Below are 18,908 nucleotides of genomic sequence, written 5' to 3'. Positions count from 1 at the left end.
CACCACGTGATGATCGGGTGTGATAGATTCTATCGTTCGAATACAACGGGTGTTGACGAGCCTAGCATGTACAGACATGGCCTCGGAACACATGCGAAACACTTAGGTTGCCTTGACGAGCCTAGCATGTACAGACATGGCCTCGGAACACAAGAGACCGAAAGGTCGAACATGAGTCGTATAGCAGATACGGTCAACATGGAGATGTTCACCGATGATGACTAGTCCGTCTCACGTGATGATCGGACACGGCCTAGTTTGACTCGGATCATGTATCACTTAGATGACTAGAGGGATGTCTATCTGAGTGGGAGTTCATTAATCAGATGAACTCAATTATCATGAATATAGTCAAAAGGTCTTTGCAAATTATGTCATACGCTTTAGTTCTACTGTTTAAGATATGTTCCTAGAGAAATTTTAGTTGAAAGTTGGTAGTAGCAATTATGCGGACTGGGTCCGTAAACTGAGGATTGTCCTCATTGCTGCACAGAAGGCTTATGTCCTTAATGCACCGCTCGGTGTGTTGGCCTCAGCGACGTCTGTAGATGTTATGAAACATCTGACATACACGTTTTGATGACTACGTGATAGTTCAGTGCGTAATGCTAACGGTTTAGAATTGTGGCACCAGAGACGTTTTTGAAACGTCGCAGAACATGTGAGATGTTCCGAAGACTGAAATTGGGATTTCGGACTAGTGCCCACGTCAAGAGGTATGAGACCTCTGACAAGTTTCTTAAGCCTGCAAACTAAGGGAGAAAAGCTCAATCGTTGAGCATGTGCTCAGATTGTCTGAGTACTACAATCACTTGAATCGAGTGGGAGTTAATCTTCTAGATGAGATAGTGATGGTTCTCCAAAGTCACTGCCACCAAGCTACTGGAGCTTCGTGATGAACTATAACATACCAGGGATAGATATGATGATCCTTGAGCAACTCGTGATGTTTGACACCGCGAAAGTAGAAATCAAGTAGGAGCATCAATTGTTGATGGTTAGTAAAACCACTAGTTTCAAGAAGGGCAAGGAAAGAAGGGATACTTCATGAAACAACAAATCAGTTGATGCTCTAGTGAAGAATCCCAAGGTTGAACCCAAACCCGAGACTAAGTGCTTCTGTAATGAGGGGAACGGTCACTGAAGCGGAACTACCCTAGATACTTGGTAGATAAGAAGGCAGGCAAGGTCGACAGAAGTGTATTGGATATACATTATATGAATGTGTACTTTACTAGTACTCCTAGCAGCACCAGGGTATTAGATACCGGTTCGGTTGCTAAGTGTTAGCAACTCGAAATAAAAGCTGCGGAATAAATGGAGACTAGCTAAAGGTGAGATGACGATATGTGTTGGAAGTGTTTCCAAGGTTGATGTGATCAAGCATCGCATGCTCCCTCTACTATCGAGATTTGGTGTTTGCGTTGAACATGATTGGATTATGTTTATCGCAATACGGTTATTCATTTAAGGAGAATAATGGTTACTCTGTTTATTTGAATAATACCTTCAATGGTCTTGCACCTAAAATGAATCTCGATCGTAGTGATACACATGTTCGTGCCAAAAGATATAAAATAGTAATGATAGTACCACATACTTGTGGCACTGCCATTTGAGTCATATTGGTATAGAACGCATGAAGAAGCTCCATGTAGATGGATCTTTGGACTCAGTCGTTTTTGAAAAGATTGAGACATGCGAACCATGTCTATTGGTATATATGCATGAAGAAACTCCATGCAGATGGATTGTTTGGACTCACTTGATTTTGAATCACTTGAGACATGCAAATCATACCACATGGGCAAGATGACTGAAAGGCCTCGTTTTCAGTAAAATGGAACAAGAGAGCAACTTATTGGAAGTAATACATTTTGATGTATGCAGTCCAATGAGTGCTGAGGCATGCAGTGGATATCGTTATGTTCTTACTTCGCAGATGATTTGAGTAGATGCTGAGTGTATTTACTTGATGAAACACAAGTCTGAATTATTGAAAGGTTCAAGTAATTTCAGAGTGAAGTTGAAGATCGTCGTGACAAGAGGATAAAATGTCTGTGATATGATCATAGAGATGAGTATCTGAGTTACGAGTTTGGCACACAATTAAGACATTGTGGAAAGTGTTTCACAATTAATACCGCCTGGAACACCATAGTGTGATGGTGTGTCCGAACATCATAATTGCACCCTATTGGATATGGGGCATACCATGATGTCTCTTATCGAATTACCACTATCGTTTATGGGTTAGGCATTAGAGATAACCGCATTCACTTTAAAAGGGGCACCACGCAATTCCGTTGAGACGACACCGTTTAGAGAAACCTAAGTTGTCGTTTCTTAAAAGTTTGGGGCTGCGAAGCTTATGTGAACAAGTTTCAGGCTGATAAGCTCGAACCCAAAGCGGATAAATACATCTTCATAAGAATACCCAAAACAGTTGGGTATACCTCCTATTTCAGATCTGGAAGCAAAAGTAATTGCTTCTAGAAACGAGTCCTTTCTCGAGGAAAAGTTTCTCTCGAAAGAATTGAGTGGGAGGATGGTGGAGACTTGATAAGGTTATTGAACCGTCACTTCAACTAGTGTGTAGCAGGGCACAGGAAGTTGTTCCTGTGGCACCTACACCAATTGAAGTGGAAGCTTATGATAGTGATCATGAAACTTCGGATCAAGTCACTACCAAACCTCGTAGGACCACGAGGATGCGTAATACTTCAGAGTAGTACGTGATCCTGTCTTGGAAGTCATGTTGTTGGAAAACGATGAACCTATGAGCTATGGAGAAGCGATGGTGGGCCCATATTCCGACAAATGGTTAGAAGCCATGAAATCCGAGATAAATGGATCTTTAAGAAGAAGACGAACGTGGACGGTAAGGTTACCGTCTATGAAGCTCGACTTGTGGCAAAGAGTATTTTCACAAGTTCAAGTAGTTGACTACGATGAGATTTTCTCATCCGTAGCGATGCTTAAGTCCGTCGGAATCATGTTAGCATTAGCTGCATTTATGAAATCTGGCAGATGGATGTCAAAACAAGTTTCCTTACCAGTTTTCATAAGGAAAGGTTGTATGTGATACAATCAGAAAGGTTTTGTCGATCCTAAGGATGCTAAAAGGTATGCTAGCTTCAGCGATCCTTCCATGGACTAGAGCAAGCATCTCGGAGTCAGAATATACGCTTTGATGGAGTGATCAAAGTTTTTGGGTTTATACAAAGTTTGTTAGAAACTTGTATTTACAATAAAGTGAGTGGGAGCGCTACAACATTTCTGATAAGTATATGTGAATGACATATTGTTGATCCGAAATGATGTAGAATTTCTGGAAAGCATAAAGGGTTGTTTGGAAGGAGTTTTTCAAAGGAAGACCTGGATAAAAGCTGCTTACATATTGGGCATCAAGATCTATAGAGATAGATCAAGACGCCCGATGATACTTTCAAAGAACGCACACCTTGACATGATTTTGAAAGAGTTCAAAATAGATCAGCAAAGAAGGAGTTCTTGGCTGTGTTACAAGGTGTGAGTATTGAGTAAGACTCAAGACCTGACCACAGCAGAAGAGAGAGAAAGGACGAAGGTCGTCCCCTATGCTTTAGACGTAGGCTCTACAGTATGCTATGCTGTGTACCGCACATGAAGTGTGCCTTGCCATGAGTTGGTCAAGGGGTACAATAGTGATCCGGGAATGGATCACATGACAGCGGTCGAACTTATCCTTAGTATCTAGTGGACTAAGGAATTTTCTCGATTATGGAGGTGAAAAGGAGTTCGTCGTAAAGGGTTACGTCGATGCGAACTTTGACACTAATCCGGATGACTCTGAGTAGTAAACCGGATTCGTATAGTAGAGCAATTATTTGAAACTATATAAGAGGCACGAGATGATCAGGTGTGTGCACTAAAGCTCGACATGATGAAAGCTTATGAGAACTTCACTGCTATAGCTGATACGGGATCCAATGACTTATTTCTTAAAATAGGGTTTTGTGACTACCGAAAGTTTCTCTTTTCATGACACAGGGGGGGTCTCTGTGGCCCTAGTTTGCTCCCTGCCCCTTTTTTCATGGAAAAAGGAAATATCAATTTCTCCATTCATTGAACCCTAGTTCGGGACTGACGGGGCTCGAACCCACAGCTTCCGCCTTGACAAGGCGATCGCGCAGATTCACCCTCCTCTAAAGGAAGAGGAGCTCCAAGTAGCGCGTGGTAGCATCCACAAGATGACATAGATATTCGTAAAGCACACACAGATCTGAAAGGTTCAGACCCGTTGACTAATAACCTCTCTCACAAGCATAACATGATCAAACCAGAACTCATTGAGTGTTAATCACATAGTGATGTGAACTAGATTGTTGACTCTAGTAAACTCTTTGGATGTTGGTCACATGGTGATGTGACCTATGAGTGTTAATCACATGGTGATGTGGACTAGATTATTGACTCTAGTGCAAGTGGGAGACTGTTGGAAATATGCCCTAGAGGCAATAATAAATAGGTTATTATTATATTTCCTTGTTCATGATAATCGTTTATTGTCCATGCTAGAATTGTATTGATAGGAAACTCAGATACATGTGTGGATACATAGACAACACCATGTCCCTAGTAAGCCTCTAGTTGACTAGCTCGTTGATCAATAGATGGTTACGGTTTTCTGACCATGGACATTGGATGTCGTTGATAATGGGATCACATCATTAGGAGAATGATGTGATGGACAAGACCCAATCCTAAGCCTAGCACAAGATCGTGTAGTTCGTTTGCTCGGAGCTTTTCTAATGTCAAGTATCATTTCCTTAGACCATGAGATTGTGCAACTCCCGGATACCGTAGGAATGCTTTGGGTGTACCAAACGTCACAACGTAACTGGGTGGCTATAAAGGTGCACTACAGGTATCTCCGAAAGTGTCTGTTGGGTTGGCACGAATCGAGACTGGGATTTGTCACTCCGTGTAAACGGAGAGGTATCTCTGGGCCCACTCGGTAGGACATCATCATAATGTGCACAGTGTGACCAAGGAGTTGATCACGGGATGATGTGAGTTACGGAACGAGTAAAGAGACTTGCCGGTAACGAGATTGAACAAAGTATCGGGATACCGACGATCGAATCTCGGGCAAGTAACATATCGATAGACAAAGGGAATTGCATACGGGATTGATTGAATCCCCGACATCGTGGTTCATCCGATGAGATCATCGTGGAACATGTGGGAGCCAACATGGGTATCCAGATCCCGCTGTTGGTTATTGACTGGAGAACGTGTCGGTCATGTCTGCATGGTTCCCGAACCCGTAGGGTCTACACACTTAAGGTTCGATGACGCTAGGGTTATAGGGAAAGTATGTACGTGGTTACCGAATGTTGTTCGGAGTCCCGGATGAGATCCCGGACGTCACGAGGAGTTCCGGAATGGTCCGGAGGTAAAGATTTATATATGGGAAGTCCTGTCTTGGTCACCGGAAAAGTTTCGGGTGTTATCGGTAATGTACCGGGACCACCGGGAGGGTCCCGGGGGTCCACCAAGTGGGGCCACCAGCCCCAGAAGGCTGCGTGGGCCAAGTGTGGGAGGGGACCAGCCCCAGGTGGGCTGGTGCGCCCCCCACCAAGGCCCAAGGCGCATGGGAGAGTGGGAGGGGGCAAACCCTAGGTCCAGATGGGCCTTAAGGCCCACCCTAGTGGCGCCCCCCTCTCCCCCCTCTTGGCCGCCACCCTAGATGGGATTGGTGCTGCCGCCACCCCTAGGGAGGGAACCCTAGGTGGGGCGCAGCCCTCCCTCTCCCCCTATATATAGTGGAGGCAAAGGGGCAGCCCAACGCACGAGAACCTCTCTCTCTTGGCGCAGCCCTATCCCTCTTCCTCCTCCTCTCCCGCGGTGCTTGGCGAAGCCCTGCAGGATTGCCACACTCCTCCATCAACACCACGCCGTCGTGCTGCTGCTGGACGGAGTCTTCCCAACCTCTCCCTCTCTCCTTGCTGGATCAAGGCGTGGGAGACGTCACCGGGCTGCACGTGTGTTGAACGCGGAGGCACCGTTCTTCGGTGCTTAGATCGGAATCAACCGCGATCTGAATCGCTACGAGTACGACTCCTTCATCCGCGTTCTTGCAACGCTTCCGCATCGCGATCTACAATGGTATGTAGATGCACTCCCCTTCCCCTCGTTGCTAGATTACTCCATAGATTGATCTTGGTGATGCGTAGAAAATTTTGAATTTCTGCTACGTTCCCCAACAAGAGCAACTCTGAAACTGTGAACGCCAGGCTGCAGGGACAGCCTGGCGAGCCAAAATAAGAATTTTAGTATGGAATTGCCGGGGATTGGGAATGGCCCGACAATGAGAGGACTTCTGGATCTCTAGAAGCAGGTGGACCTCGACATCCTCTTCTTATCTGAGACCAAACTGGATAAGAGTAGGCCGGAAAAGTTTAAGTGGACGCTACGGATGGGGAACATGATAGTCAGAGATTGCGAGGGGAAGAGTGGAGGATTGGCATTGTTATGAAAAAAGGTGTAAATTTGGGCTGCTCAACTATTCCAAGTACCATTTGATGCCCGGCTACCACGTCACCCAAGACACATCAGAGGCCACCAAATTCATTGTCTGGAACTTCATCCGGGGCGATGAGTGACTGCCAGCGACAGGTGTGGACTACACGCCTGGGCTTTGGTTCGCCACATTGGGGAAAAGCTAGCTTCTTAAGTACTCAAATGCCCATGTGCGTAATTTATATCCTATATACGTGACATTAGTGCCCTCTCAGAAAAATATCATTACAATAAAAAATCACCACAAATAACTTCATTTTTTCTCACAATATTGTCATATAAATACCAGAATAATGTTTGTCCCTCTTTTCTAAAAAAGTTCAGGACATTTGGGACTAAAATTTAATACAGAAATTTGAACGAAAAATATATATTAAATACACAGTTCGCAAGAGAACAAATATTCAACTTGCATCCACACATGCATATAACCTGACATGCCAAAGTCGGACCAATAGTGCAACACCAATGATAAATATAGTTTACTAACTATGTCTCAAAAGAGAAAATGCTAATTATGGTTACAGGTTCAGCAAGAAACAATACTTTGTTCCACTAAAAATATCACAACTATGTGAACTATATCCATACTGAACTACTTCCACCGTCAACTTTTTGAACATTTCTGTCGACCTGTGGTAAGGGAACCTGCATCACAAATAAGTATTGAATTTTCAAGCATCAGTATAAGCATGAACTTTTCTGTCCTAGTGGTTACACAAATCTGACATCTGACCCCTTCTCTACTGAATAGAAAGAAAGCCACACATACCAACTCAAGAGGGTTATTCGAGCATAGACAAATGCTGCTGATCCACCTGCCAGTTCGCTTATCTTTTTCAGATAAGAACTGTGAATAAACTCATGTAGCTTAGCAAATAAAGCATCTTTGGACAGACATCTTCCCACTATAGGCATGATGGTTTTTCTTCATTGCAGAATGTAAAAGATATATACTTTATAAAAATAAAAAGTATATCAGCCAGCTATAAGAAAAATGCAAAGCTTCAAATTAGTTTCAACCGAGAACCAACTTGGATCAACCGAAAAGTATATCATTATTTTTAATCTGGACAGGCATTCCATATTTTGTATAGTAAACCGAATCATGTATGCTTGCTGGCATAGGGGAATTGGACTGCCGCATATCCTTGGTTGGCATGTTTCACCCAGCAAGACGACACAATCAGAAACTCAAAAAAGAAATTGGGTATAGCTGATGCTTTCTTGATGGTTTTTCCTTCTGAACTTTATTCTCCTGTAGAATGCTGAGTTTACTGATGTATAAAAGATATTGATGAACACTACGTGAATAAAAAAATGTGTGTTCTCCTGCCTTGTGACGTTTGCAATCAACAACTTAACATGAACAGAGCATGCGATTTAGTAATGTTGCTTATGTTCAGAATGTAAAACTGAATGTGCAAGACTGTCATCAGGATGTAACTGAGGCTCAAACCAGCAAATAATTGTCTCCAGCCCTGCATTTGTTTGATTATCTACATCCCAGGTTTGGCAACACCTCTCGGAAGGTTGTTATCTTTTTATTACTAGCTCATTAAGGACAATACAAGCTTCAGAATCTGGATTACTGGGATCGTAGACAGTCTGAAACTACTACTGTCTATCATAGAAGTTTTCCTTTTTCCCACATATATATGATGAAGAAACAGGTGCTCAGAAGAAAATATATAAATATTAACAATGAGAAACTGATCCATCAGAGCAAAAAGATGCTTATTCTAGTTTCAGCTTATCTACTCCTTATATTTGCAATGGATCATAATACCTACATATATTTATAAAGAACCCTAAAATAAAACTAGAAGTATGGCAAACGAATTGAAATACCAGCCTTGTGCGTAGCGGTAGTTTGAGTGCTACCCCATAAATACCAGCCTTTTTCTCTGGACTGTCCTGGAAATATATTTCTGTCCTAAATTTTCTTTAATGGTAATTCTGTCAAATAATGCAGGACCGGAACATCTTCAAATACAGAGTCTTATGCAAGTTATTACAATCAGTATGATATTGTCAAGGTCATCCAAGTACTTGCCCTTTCAGATGCATATACAGCTATATGTAGGAGAATAACAGAGTACTGGCCACACCTGCTAGATGTATTTCAGAACGAGAGGTCAAAAATAGGTAAAAATACTGATTCAAGCTATGCTCTACAACAAGTGCAGAGCAGGTACACAAGAAAAATACAAGATCCTATGGAATTCGTGGTTCAAGATTAGGGACGGTGAAGGCATGAACTGAAGAAAAATGTATTGGGGGGGGGGGGGGGGGGGGGGGGGGGGGGATGAATACGTCCGCGAAACCGGCGTCGTCGCCGTCGCCGGAGGGGATCGGACCTTGGAGGCGGAGGGGAGATCTGGGGAAGGAGAACAGTGACGGCCGCGGTCCGTCGCCGTCGCTGGAGGGGCGGAGCTTGGATCATCAGCACCGGAGGGAGGGGGTCGGGGGCGTCGCTTCTGTCGCCGGCGGAGGAGCTCGGAGGCGGCCAACTTTACCATCTTTACCATCTGAAGCTTCATCCCAGTTGACATGGCTACCAATAATAAGTATCATCTACATGTTGTCCTTTGATTCACCACGCGTGGGAAAAACTAACTTGCTAGATTTTTTAGTTACGCTTTGCACGTTTGATGTGTGTATTTTCTTTTAAGGTATTCTTGTTCGTAGTTTCGTAACATCTCTCACAAATATAGATACACATAAAAATGAGCATATATAGACATGTGAATGTCCCCTTTCTGTCACTAGGAATACTTCAACAAAAAGTCATCTAAAAAATCTCGTTTGATCCTCCTTTTCTAAAAAATCTCGTTTGAGGCATTTCATTACTACCGCATTTAGGTTATGTGAGCTGATTGAGATGTTGAACAGTTGTGTCCTATATCAGAGTTTTGTCCCTTTGCCACAGTAGACCAACATCTCCATGCACATCCAACAGAGTACAACCATTCCTGTGTCTGTGTGCCCATGCGGACATTGCATTTGCGGGAGGCAACTTGGTGGTTCTGCTTCCACGCCTTCCTCCATCCATAGAGTGATCTGGCCACAATCACCGATCACCCGGATCATGAATTCACTAAACATGACTTACATAATGGCGGGTAGTGACCACTGCAAGATAGCGTGCGACTGCGGAAGCATGCCACACCATGTCTTGGTCTATCGACCTTGAAACCCAACCTTGATAATATTTCCCATGATCCGATGAAATCTAAATTATTGATGGGCGAGCACGTGATGCTATATTTTATACTTATGCAGCTATATACACCATCTCAAAAAAAGGCAACACATTTTACTGCACTTTAATTAAATTTAGTACACTCATTTATCTCTTGGTATTAGTGTGGAAGACCATAAACACACAGTTGCACTGCCACACACACACACACACACACACACACACACACACCACAAACACAAATTGTTGACATATTCTCTCTATTTCAAAATACAGTGTGCTTTATTTTTTCCTTTCAAAATCCAAAAAATATATGAAATTTATAAGAAAATATACATTTACTATATCAAATAAATACCGTTACACACATTGTAGAGTATATTTTGTATTATATTATTTGGTTTTATTGATGTCAATATTTTCTCTATAAACTTGTCAAACGTTAAGAAGTATGGGCAGGCTCTCACCAGTGACGGGCAGAAGATGGAGACCCCCACTGGTAGTCTGGCCAGATACCAGTGGTGTGCGAGAAAACATACCCAACTGTGGTGTCAGCTTACCGTGGCAGGAGGCAAAACATGCCCAACACTGGTAATATGGTCTCAGGTTAGCCGTGGGCCAAATTTACAAGTGGCAAGCACTTTGTCATGACCGCCACCAGTAATATGGGTCTGATTTTGCCTTGGTTAGCCGCGAGGCATAACACTAGTGACAGTCTCCTAGTCCTAGCTCAACCCGTCGCTGGTATATTTAGGTATTTTTGTTTTTACTGGTTTTGTGTATTTTTTGATTTTGGTGTTTTATGATTTTATGGTATTGTATGGAAAACACTTTGAACTTTGTATGTTTCATTATTTTAGGCATTTTAAAAATATTGTTTATTTCATTGATAAAATTCAACATTGAAATGCAATCATTATACATTTAAAAATTCGCAAATAATGGAAGAAAGAACATAACTAATGTTAACCAACATATATCTAGGTCTTACGAAATAAATGTTTGGTTCTTTCAGCCATGCATATGTGAAAATTTAGTCACAAACTTAATTATATGTAATTGACCTTTTGAATTTACAAAAAAATAAATATTGTCTGGGAACTATATAACTTTGCATTGTGTCATTATATGATCAATTATGAGCCCAGTCTCTCAGAACTGCTCATATGGGTAAGTAGTGCATGCGTGCATTTATAGAGGTGAGTGTGCGTGTGTGTTTATGAAAGTTTGCGGTTGTATTGTGTTTCTAACAAAACATGATATTATGAGGTCGTTTCTAGTTTCTACAATTCCATTATGCAATGGTATTACATAAACAGCCACATACTTATATTTTCTTGCCAAAATCACACAATAGAACCATAAATGGTGAAAACATAGTATGCATTTGGTTTGTTTTAACCGACTTTATCGGTTTTTCAAACACCATAGCATCCTATTATTCTAGAATGCCCGAAGCAGGGAGTTAAATAAATGGAATACAACATTAAGTCTCAAGGGCTAACAATCCACCGATTACACCTTACAAAAGTTGTCACTCCTCATCATTCCATCTGGCTAACCACCGAACAACGACATTCTCTTTTTAAGTCACGGAACAAAATTGGCCCTCCTTTCAAATAAGTATAATGGCATCTTCAACACTACTACCTCCGTCCTGGTTTATTGGTCTCCTTTGTAATTTGTGCCAAATTTTGGTCAAATATTTAACTAATAAAATGTTAATGCATGTCAACAAAAATTGTATCGTTGGATTCGTATTTGAACCTAGTTTTCGATGATATAATTTTTTGTGACATGTATGAACATTTTGTTAGTTAAATTTATGGTCAAAACTTAGCACAAAATATAATGAGAACCAATAAACCAGGACGGAGGCTTATATCGTTGGATTCGTATTTGAACCTGGTATCTTTTAAAATGGACGCACTATCCATCCGTTGGTCGTGTCCGGATGCGTTCGCAGACGATACAAGAGCCGGCTATCCAACTCTATATGAGTCTAACAACAATAACCTTCCGCCAAATACTAACATTGCACTGCTGCCTTCCGCCAAATACCTAGCATTGTCACTAGTGCCTTCCGCCAAACATGTGTGGATGTATTAGTTTTTTTATCGCTCGGAGTAGTGTGAGCACTTGAAAAAAAAGATAAGAGTGTGTAGCACCTGAAGAATAAAAATAAAACAATAGTGCTTCCGCCAAATTCTAGGAGCGTTCCGCCTTAAAAAAACTAGTGCCTTCCCTATTACGAGCACTAGGCTAAAATGCCTTCCGTCATTTTGAGTGTTATGCCATTTTTGTTTTTTCATAAAAATCATCAAAATCTATTAATATGGGATCTAGTTTTAAAGATCTCGGCGCTAGAAATTTAACGGTGAATACAATTAATAATTTGGACGTCTTGCTCAAGGGTTAAAAAGTAAATCTATGAAAAAGAAAAAAAAACTCACGGGTTGTGATAAATGATGCACTGCGTCACTTATCAGCAGTGGCGAAATGAAAGTAATGTTTGCAAAGAGTGCTACTTAATTAGTATTTTGATTCTTCAAAACGAAGGCCAGCGAACTTCGGGTGAAAGCTTGTTGACACCCCCTCTGTTTTCATTTCGGCGCCGTCGTATGTGAGGTGGCTGTACGGTTACGGCCCGTCGCTCTTGTGACATCCCCTCTGTTTTCGTCGTATATATGTTCGTGCCGCGGTAACAAATGTACGGAATGCAGTGCAGTGCACCCGCAGCTAGCGTACAAAGCTGCCGATAACGATGACCTACAGCTCTATTAGAGACCGGCCGACGGCCGAACAGGACGATCGAGAGGATGACAACGAATGGAGCCGCACGCATACGCACCAGCCTGCATGCATGCACTGACTCGCAGGCGCGTGCATGGCAGACACGCAGCACTGGGCGACGACGATGTGTACGAAAGCTACGTGCTGGACAGCTCATACTTATCCATGCATGCTAGCAAGCGAGTATAAAAGGACATGCTGTCCGCTGAGGCTTATCACCGCCGATCCATCGATCACTCGTGTGCATGCTCGTTGGTCACGTTAATTTCATCTTTCCAGATAAAGATCGAGTTTGTTGCTAGGTGGATATGGGCTCTCTCATGGCTGGCTGGAGCTCCCATGCGCTCGACGACGACCTCAAAGGTACGTCCGCCGTGTACAACCATCCACAATCCATAGTGCATGCAAATTCACGTTGCAAGATTCATAATTAGCCTTGTCTTATGGCATCCCTCTATGTATGCAGTTCGTTTTATGAGGAACCGGTCGCTGACCAAGGAGGATGTGGAGGCCTTCTGGAGGCAGCACAAGAAGCCGGCGCCGGAGGACAACGTTGACGGCGGCGAGACCGTCGTCGCCTCCTCTCCCCGCGTACGTAACCGGTCCGCATGCGTGCATCCGTCGGATTTGCATCGGCCTCCTTAATCAAGCTTGTATCAAATACGTACTTGATTTTTTTACTCTGCTTGAATGTGTTGGTTAATTAGAAGGGGAGCCCGAAGTCGACCCCGCGTCCGTCGACTCTGTCTCATGTCCGTTCGTCGCCGCCGGTGATGACGAGTAGCGTGGACGGCGACGGCGACGGCGAGGCTGCCGCTAGCCCCAGCGCGAGCCGCGACTGGTACGTAACGTACCTTACCTAGTATAGTAGCATGAGCTTCTTGATTTCATACATGCACATATTCATAGCATGCATGGATCCATGGGTACATGTATCGATCACGGACGGCTGGTTGTGTGCATGCAGGTGGACGAGGAGCAGCTGGGCGTTCCTCAACGAGCCGCCGCCGCCGCCGCAGCGCGAGGGAGGAGGCGTTGGGCAAGGCGCCGCAGCCGCCGTCTGATCATCATCTCTTTAATTACTTTGCTAAGTTAGCTTTGTACTATCCCTGTAAATACGTACAGTACTACGTACCAGCCGTGTACTTGGAGTGGTGGCTTTGCTAATGTTTGATCTCTGTAGCATGTGGCATGTCACTTTCTGTATTGGCGCTCATGTAACCTTGGAGATATACTATGTGTACACGTCACTTTCTGTATTTGGCATCTCAGATAGTACCAAAAACAAAATTCGGGACTAAAACAAGATGCATTTTGGAGCATTGATTTTTTTTTACACACACCTCTATGGATGTTAGAAACTTGTTGATGTTGATCCACAAAAAAATTCAGATTTTACTACTTTATTCAGAATTTACTCTTCATGCGGGTGTATTTGAGCTCGAGATTAGAAGATCACTTCCGTTAATAATGGTATCTATCCATGTAGCTCGTTTCATGAGAAACCGGTCACTGACAAAATTGGTGCGGTGGCCGGGTTCCCCTTGGTCATGCAGCCGGTCGTCGGTCCTCAGCTTTGCGGCTACTTCGGCTTAGAGTTGCGGTGGCGGCGGTGCGAGGCAAATTGGACGGTGTTGCCCATCTTCAGGAGGCGTGGTGATGTGCGCTCGCGCGGATGAAAATCTTGCTTGGCTTATGTCGGGCCGACGGTGATGGCACCTGTGGGTGTCATTTCTTTCTTGGAGGCGTCGCCGAGGCGTGTGCGCCATGCCCCTCGCTCACTTGGAGTTGGTGGTTGTCTCCGGGCGAAAGCCTCGATTCGATGTTGGATCGGCACATTGGTGGCGTCCTCGACGTCGTATCTCTGTTGGGAGCTTTGTGTCTGGAGATATGGTTGGGTCCTTATTGCTCTCCTTCGGTGTTCGCCGCTGTTCTCTGTTGGTCCTTTGCGGCGCTACGTACGCTTGTCGCTGGTGTCTCCAAGACGGTGCTTCTCTTAGATCGGAGCAAGTTCTGCCTTCCACTTGCCACTTCCTCTTAGGCGTTCAGAGTGGATGGTGCGTCGACAAGCGATGTTCTATGAAAAGTGGTGGTCTTCGGAGGTGTCCGGTGTCGGTCGAGACGCGGTGTGTGTCAGCCAAGGATTGGCTCTTCCGTGTTGTAGCTTGCTTTGCGGTGTTGTCCGCCTGTAATCTTGGTCGTGAGTGGTGTGGTATGTGCTACGCTCGTTGTTCGCAGCGAGGGGTAATTTCTTGTGATTTTAATTCTGTCTTTTATAAAGCTATGATACGTCTAGGCGTACTCTTGAAAAAAAACAAAAGAAAATGTGGAGGTTGTGCTCCGCGTACGGGGTTCCGGCCTGTGACAGCCGAAACCGGTTGTCGCGGGCTGTCGGGCTCCTCCGCTAGGGGTACCTCTGGGAGCCCTGGCGGCTATGTTGTCGAGGATGTCCCGCGGCGAAGGGCACGTTGGCGGTGTCGGCGAGGCTGAGGCACCATTGGCTCACATTTCTTGGGTCTCAACGGCGTTTCACAACACCGCCCTAAGCCTGGATACGAGATTAGGGTTGCCTGGGGTAGCGTGAAGCCTATCGGCCAGGACCGCAGTCGCCTAGAGGTTGCGCGATGTCTGTATGAAGTTCAGTCCTCTGATATCTTCGAAGTCAGGCCGCTTCCCTTTGATGATGGCCTCCATGCTGAGCAGTCATGGTGTGCAGCCATGGTGGTCTGCATGATGGCCTCCATGGCCATAGTCATGGGGTCGTTTTCTGTCAACAACATGCTGAGCAGTCGCGGTGCCTTGTCCATGATGATTGACGGGGTCATCGTTAGTGTGGTGACTATCGAGAGGCCGGCCAAGGAGTCATAAACCCCGGGGGTCCGGTGCCTAGGGCCGTTAAGCAAAGAGGGCTCCAACTTATCGGTGTTAGGGTTTATGTGGGGATGATGGGGCGGCTGCTGTAGTAGTGACGACCAGAGGCAATTAAGCCAGTGGGGCAATTTTCATGGGCGCGGCTCCGCTAGTGCTGGCGACGATGGGAGGGCTGTCGGGTGACGAAGACTGATAGTCACGACCTCCAGAGCTGCCCGAAGCCTTCACTAGGAATTGCTCCAGGTTGATGACATGCATTGGCACATCGTCGTCTGTCGATGAGGTTGTCGCAGGGCTCATCCCATTGCCGTCGTCGGCTCCGTTTCTAGAAGTGAGATGTGGCTTGCCGAAGTAGTGTCTGTTAGAGAATATTTCTGTAACCCATTGCGTTGTAATCTCAACCTCCTTCCTATTCCTTGTTCTACTTAAACTCCTGTAATATCTCTTGTACGCCAAGGCAAGGCTTCTGCCCCACATCAATATATATGAGACGCGGCTCCCCTCGAGGGAGTAGGATTATCTTTCATGGTAATCAGAGCCACCTCTTCTCATACATCTAGCCACAAACCAAAACCCTAGAACCACATATTATCGTCTTCATGGCTTCTTCAGCCGGCGTCGCCCTCAACCTCGGTTCGCCGCCATCTGAGAAGCTAGCAAGAGGAAACTTCATCCTCTGGAAGACCCAGGTGCTCCCAGCCCTGCGAGGTGTGCAGGTAACCGGGCTCCTGGACAACTCTGACGCCGCTCTGCCCAAGACTGTGGAGATCACGAAGGCGGACAAGACGACGGCCCTAGAGCCGAACCCTCTGTACGGGCCCTGGATCGCCAAAGACCAGCAGGTCCTGTCATATCTTCTCAACTCCATGTCTCCAGAAATCCTTGCGCAAGTCGTCGGGAAGGACTCCACCTATGAGCTCTGGACGACGGTGAACAATCTCTTCGCCTCGCAATCACAGTCCCGGATCACCAATCTGAGGATCGCGATCACCAACACCAAGAAGGGCACAATGTCGAGCTCGGCGTATATGGCGAAGATGAAGAGCCTTGGGATGAACTAGCTGCCGCTGGTCGTCCCGTCTCTGATCCGGAGATGGTGGACTACATGCTGGCAGGACTCGACCGCGACTACGACTCCATGGTGGCGGCGATCGGCGCTGTCAAGAACACAATCACCGCTGACGACCTCTTTGCTCAGATCTCCGCCTTTGATCAGAGGATGGAGATGTTGGGAGACTCGTCTTCAGGCGGGTTTCATTCATCTGCCAACGCCGTCTACAGAGGCCGCGGCCAGTCCCGTGGCAGACCCCGCGGGCGAGGAGGAAGAGGGTGCGGCCGCGGTGACCGCGGTGACCGCCAGCCCTCTCCTGCAAATAGAGGCGGCGGATTCAAAGGACGCCCTCGACAGCAACAGCAACAACAGGTACGCGAGCAGCAGCATGACTATCCTGAGTGCGAGATATGCTACAGACATCATCCAGGAGGTCCACGTGTCTGCTGGTGGCGCTATGAGGAGAATGATCAAGAAGAAAAGGAGGCGCATGCTGTCTCCTATGGCATGGACACCAATTGGTACGCCGACAGTGCAACAACAAATCACATCACGGGTGAACTTGACAAGTTGACAATACGGGAGAAATACAACGGAGGCGACCAAATTCGCACGGCAAGCGGTTCTGGTATGAATATCACCCACATTGGTAGTTCAATTGTTAAAAACCCCATGAAAATTTTGCTCCTTAAAGATGTCTTGCATGTTCCTCAAACTTCCAAAAATCTTGTTTTTGTTCAGCGATTCACCCTTGATAACAATGTTCTTATAGAATTCTATCCTTACTTTTTCTTGGTTAAGGACTTGAGAACAAGGAGAATCATTCTTAGAGGACGGTGCGTGGGAGGCCTCTATCCACTCATATCATCATCATCATCTTCGTGGTCCAATAAACAAGCAAACATTGTCACCAAGCCATCATCATCAAGGTGGCATAGTCGATTAGGTCATCCATCTTCAGTCATAGTTAAATATGTTCTTAGCAAAAATAAACTCTCTTATGAGAATAGTGTTGAGTCAGTTTGTTATCCGTGTCAACAAGCAAAAAGTCATCAATTACCTTACCCCATCTCTCCTAGTGTGTCTACTGCTCCTCTACAACTTATATTTTCAGATGTATGGGGGCCAGCCCCTACTTCAGTTGGGAGATTTTCTTACTATGTAAGCTTTATTGATGACTATAGTAAATTTACTTGGATTTACTTGTTAAAGAAACGATCTGATGTATTTCAAGTCTTCATTAATTTCCAAAATCTTGTTGAACGCAAACTGAACTCCAAAATCATTGCTATGCAAAGTGACTGGGGTGGTGAGTATGAAAAATTGTACTCTTTCTTCCAAAAACTTGGTATTTCACATAATGTTTCTTGCCCTCATGCTCACCAACAAAACGGATCTGCTGAAAGAAAGCACCGTCACATAGTTGATATGGGGCTAGCATTGCTAGCAAATGCATCCATGCCACTCAAATTCTGGGATGAAGCATTCTTAACTGCCACATATATTATCAATTTGCTTCCAAGTAAAGTCTTCAAATTTGAAACACCCATTACACGACTCTTTGGTGTCACACCCAACTACACATCTCTTCGTGTTTTCGGTTGTGCATGTTGGCCCAACCTTAGACCCTACAACACATGCAAGCTCGTTTTTCGCTCCAAAAAGTGTGTCTTCTTAGGCTATAGTCCCATGCATAAAGGAGTTAAATGTCTCGATGTTCCTACTGGTAGGGTCTACATATCCAGAGATGTTGTTTTTGATGAGTCCGTGTTTCCTTTTGCTTCCCTTCATCCCAATGCCGGTGCACTTCTCCGCAAGGAAATCCTCCTTCTTCCTCCACATCTTCGGTCTTTTGATAATGGGGGCGACAGTTGTACTAATCAAAGTGATGATATTCCTGCTAGTACTGGTTCTTCTCTATTGCCTGTGCAGGTCCCTGGTGAAAACGGCGCTCAAAATGATCAAAATTTCGAAAATATAGCCCAAGATGATCTTATATTTCATGCTGAGGAAGGAGACGAACCTGGCACGGATGACGAAGCTGATCCGGCGGCGCCCGCAACTCCTGTGCGCGTGCAGACCTCGGATCACGCAACCAAATCAGCCTCGGATCGCGCCCCCACCAACCGCAGCGCTGATTCAGCAGCAGGCGGGACCAGCTGCGGGGCCGGATCTCCCTCGCCCAGCGCGCGCCACTCCCGCGCCGCCACATCAGCAGCAGGCGGGACCAGCCGCGGGGCTGGATCCCCCTCGCCCAGCGTGCGCCTGCAACCGCGGTCGGGCGGTCGATCCGCTGTGTCGGCTCGGGTGGCTGGCACCCGTGTGCACTCAGAGGAGGTGGCCACACCGGCGGCTACACCAACGGCTAAGGGATCCTCTGTACAGGAGGTGTCAAATTCTCCTGTGCATCCAGTTTCCTCA

General features: G+C 45.4%; 2 protein-coding genes and 1 long non-coding RNA gene across 3 annotated transcripts; 2 read left to right on the top strand and 1 right to left on the bottom strand.

Moving 5' to 3' along the window:
• Window positions 1–6,995: 6,995 nt before the first annotated feature.
• On the bottom strand, window positions 6,996–8,842 carry LOC120964172 (uncharacterized). Its single transcript, XR_005755819.3, has 2 exons — window positions 7,340–8,842; window positions 6,996–7,215 (listed from the first exon to the last, which is right to left on the bottom strand). It is a non-coding gene; the product is annotated as an uncharacterized lncRNA (long non-coding RNA).
• A 3,948-nt stretch (window positions 8,843–12,790) lies between these two features.
• LOC109751735 (uncharacterized) lies at window positions 12,791–13,871 on the top strand. The gene is made up of 4 exons (XM_020310621.4): window positions 12,791–12,928; window positions 13,032–13,156; window positions 13,273–13,406; window positions 13,533–13,871. Exons 1-4 carry the CDS (start codon window positions 12,874–12,876, stop codon window positions 13,627–13,629), a joined length of 411 nt encoding a protein of 136 aa, XP_020166210.1. The 5' UTR covers window positions 12,791–12,873; the 3' UTR covers window positions 13,630–13,871.
• Window positions 13,872–16,035: 2,164 nt separating this feature from the next.
• LOC141023143 (uncharacterized) lies at window positions 16,036–16,497 on the top strand. The gene has a single exon (XM_073499474.1). It carries the CDS (start codon window positions 16,036–16,038, stop codon window positions 16,495–16,497), a length of 462 nt encoding a protein of 153 aa, XP_073355575.1.
• The last annotated feature ends 2,411 nt before the right edge of the window (window positions 16,498–18,908 follow it).

The sequence above is a fragment of the Aegilops tauschii genome, chromosome 5, assembly GCF_002575655.3.
Source record: "Aegilops tauschii subsp. strangulata cultivar AL8/78 chromosome 5, Aet v6.0, whole genome shotgun sequence".
In the NCBI taxonomy this organism is placed as follows: domain Eukaryota; kingdom Viridiplantae; phylum Streptophyta; class Magnoliopsida; order Poales; family Poaceae; genus Aegilops; species Aegilops tauschii.
Note: the sequence above shows the minus strand (reverse complement) of the source record. Positions and strands in the feature narration are given on the sequence as shown.

Coding starts and splice junctions, on each gene's coding strand:
- LOC109751735 (XM_020310621.4), top strand. CDS start 12,874: ATGGGCTCTCTCATGGCTGGCTGGAGCTCCCATGCGCTCGACGACGAC. Junction 12,929..13,031: donor GCTCGACGACGACCTCAAAG/GTACGTCCGCCG, acceptor CTATGTATGCAG/TTCGTTTTATGAGGAACCGG. Junction 13,157..13,272: donor TCGTCGCCTCCTCTCCCCGC/GTACGTAACCGG, acceptor TTGGTTAATTAG/AAGGGGAGCCCGAAGTCGAC.
- LOC141023143 (XM_073499474.1), top strand. CDS start 16,036: ATGGCTTCTTCAGCCGGCGTCGCCCTCAACCTCGGTTCGCCGCCATCT.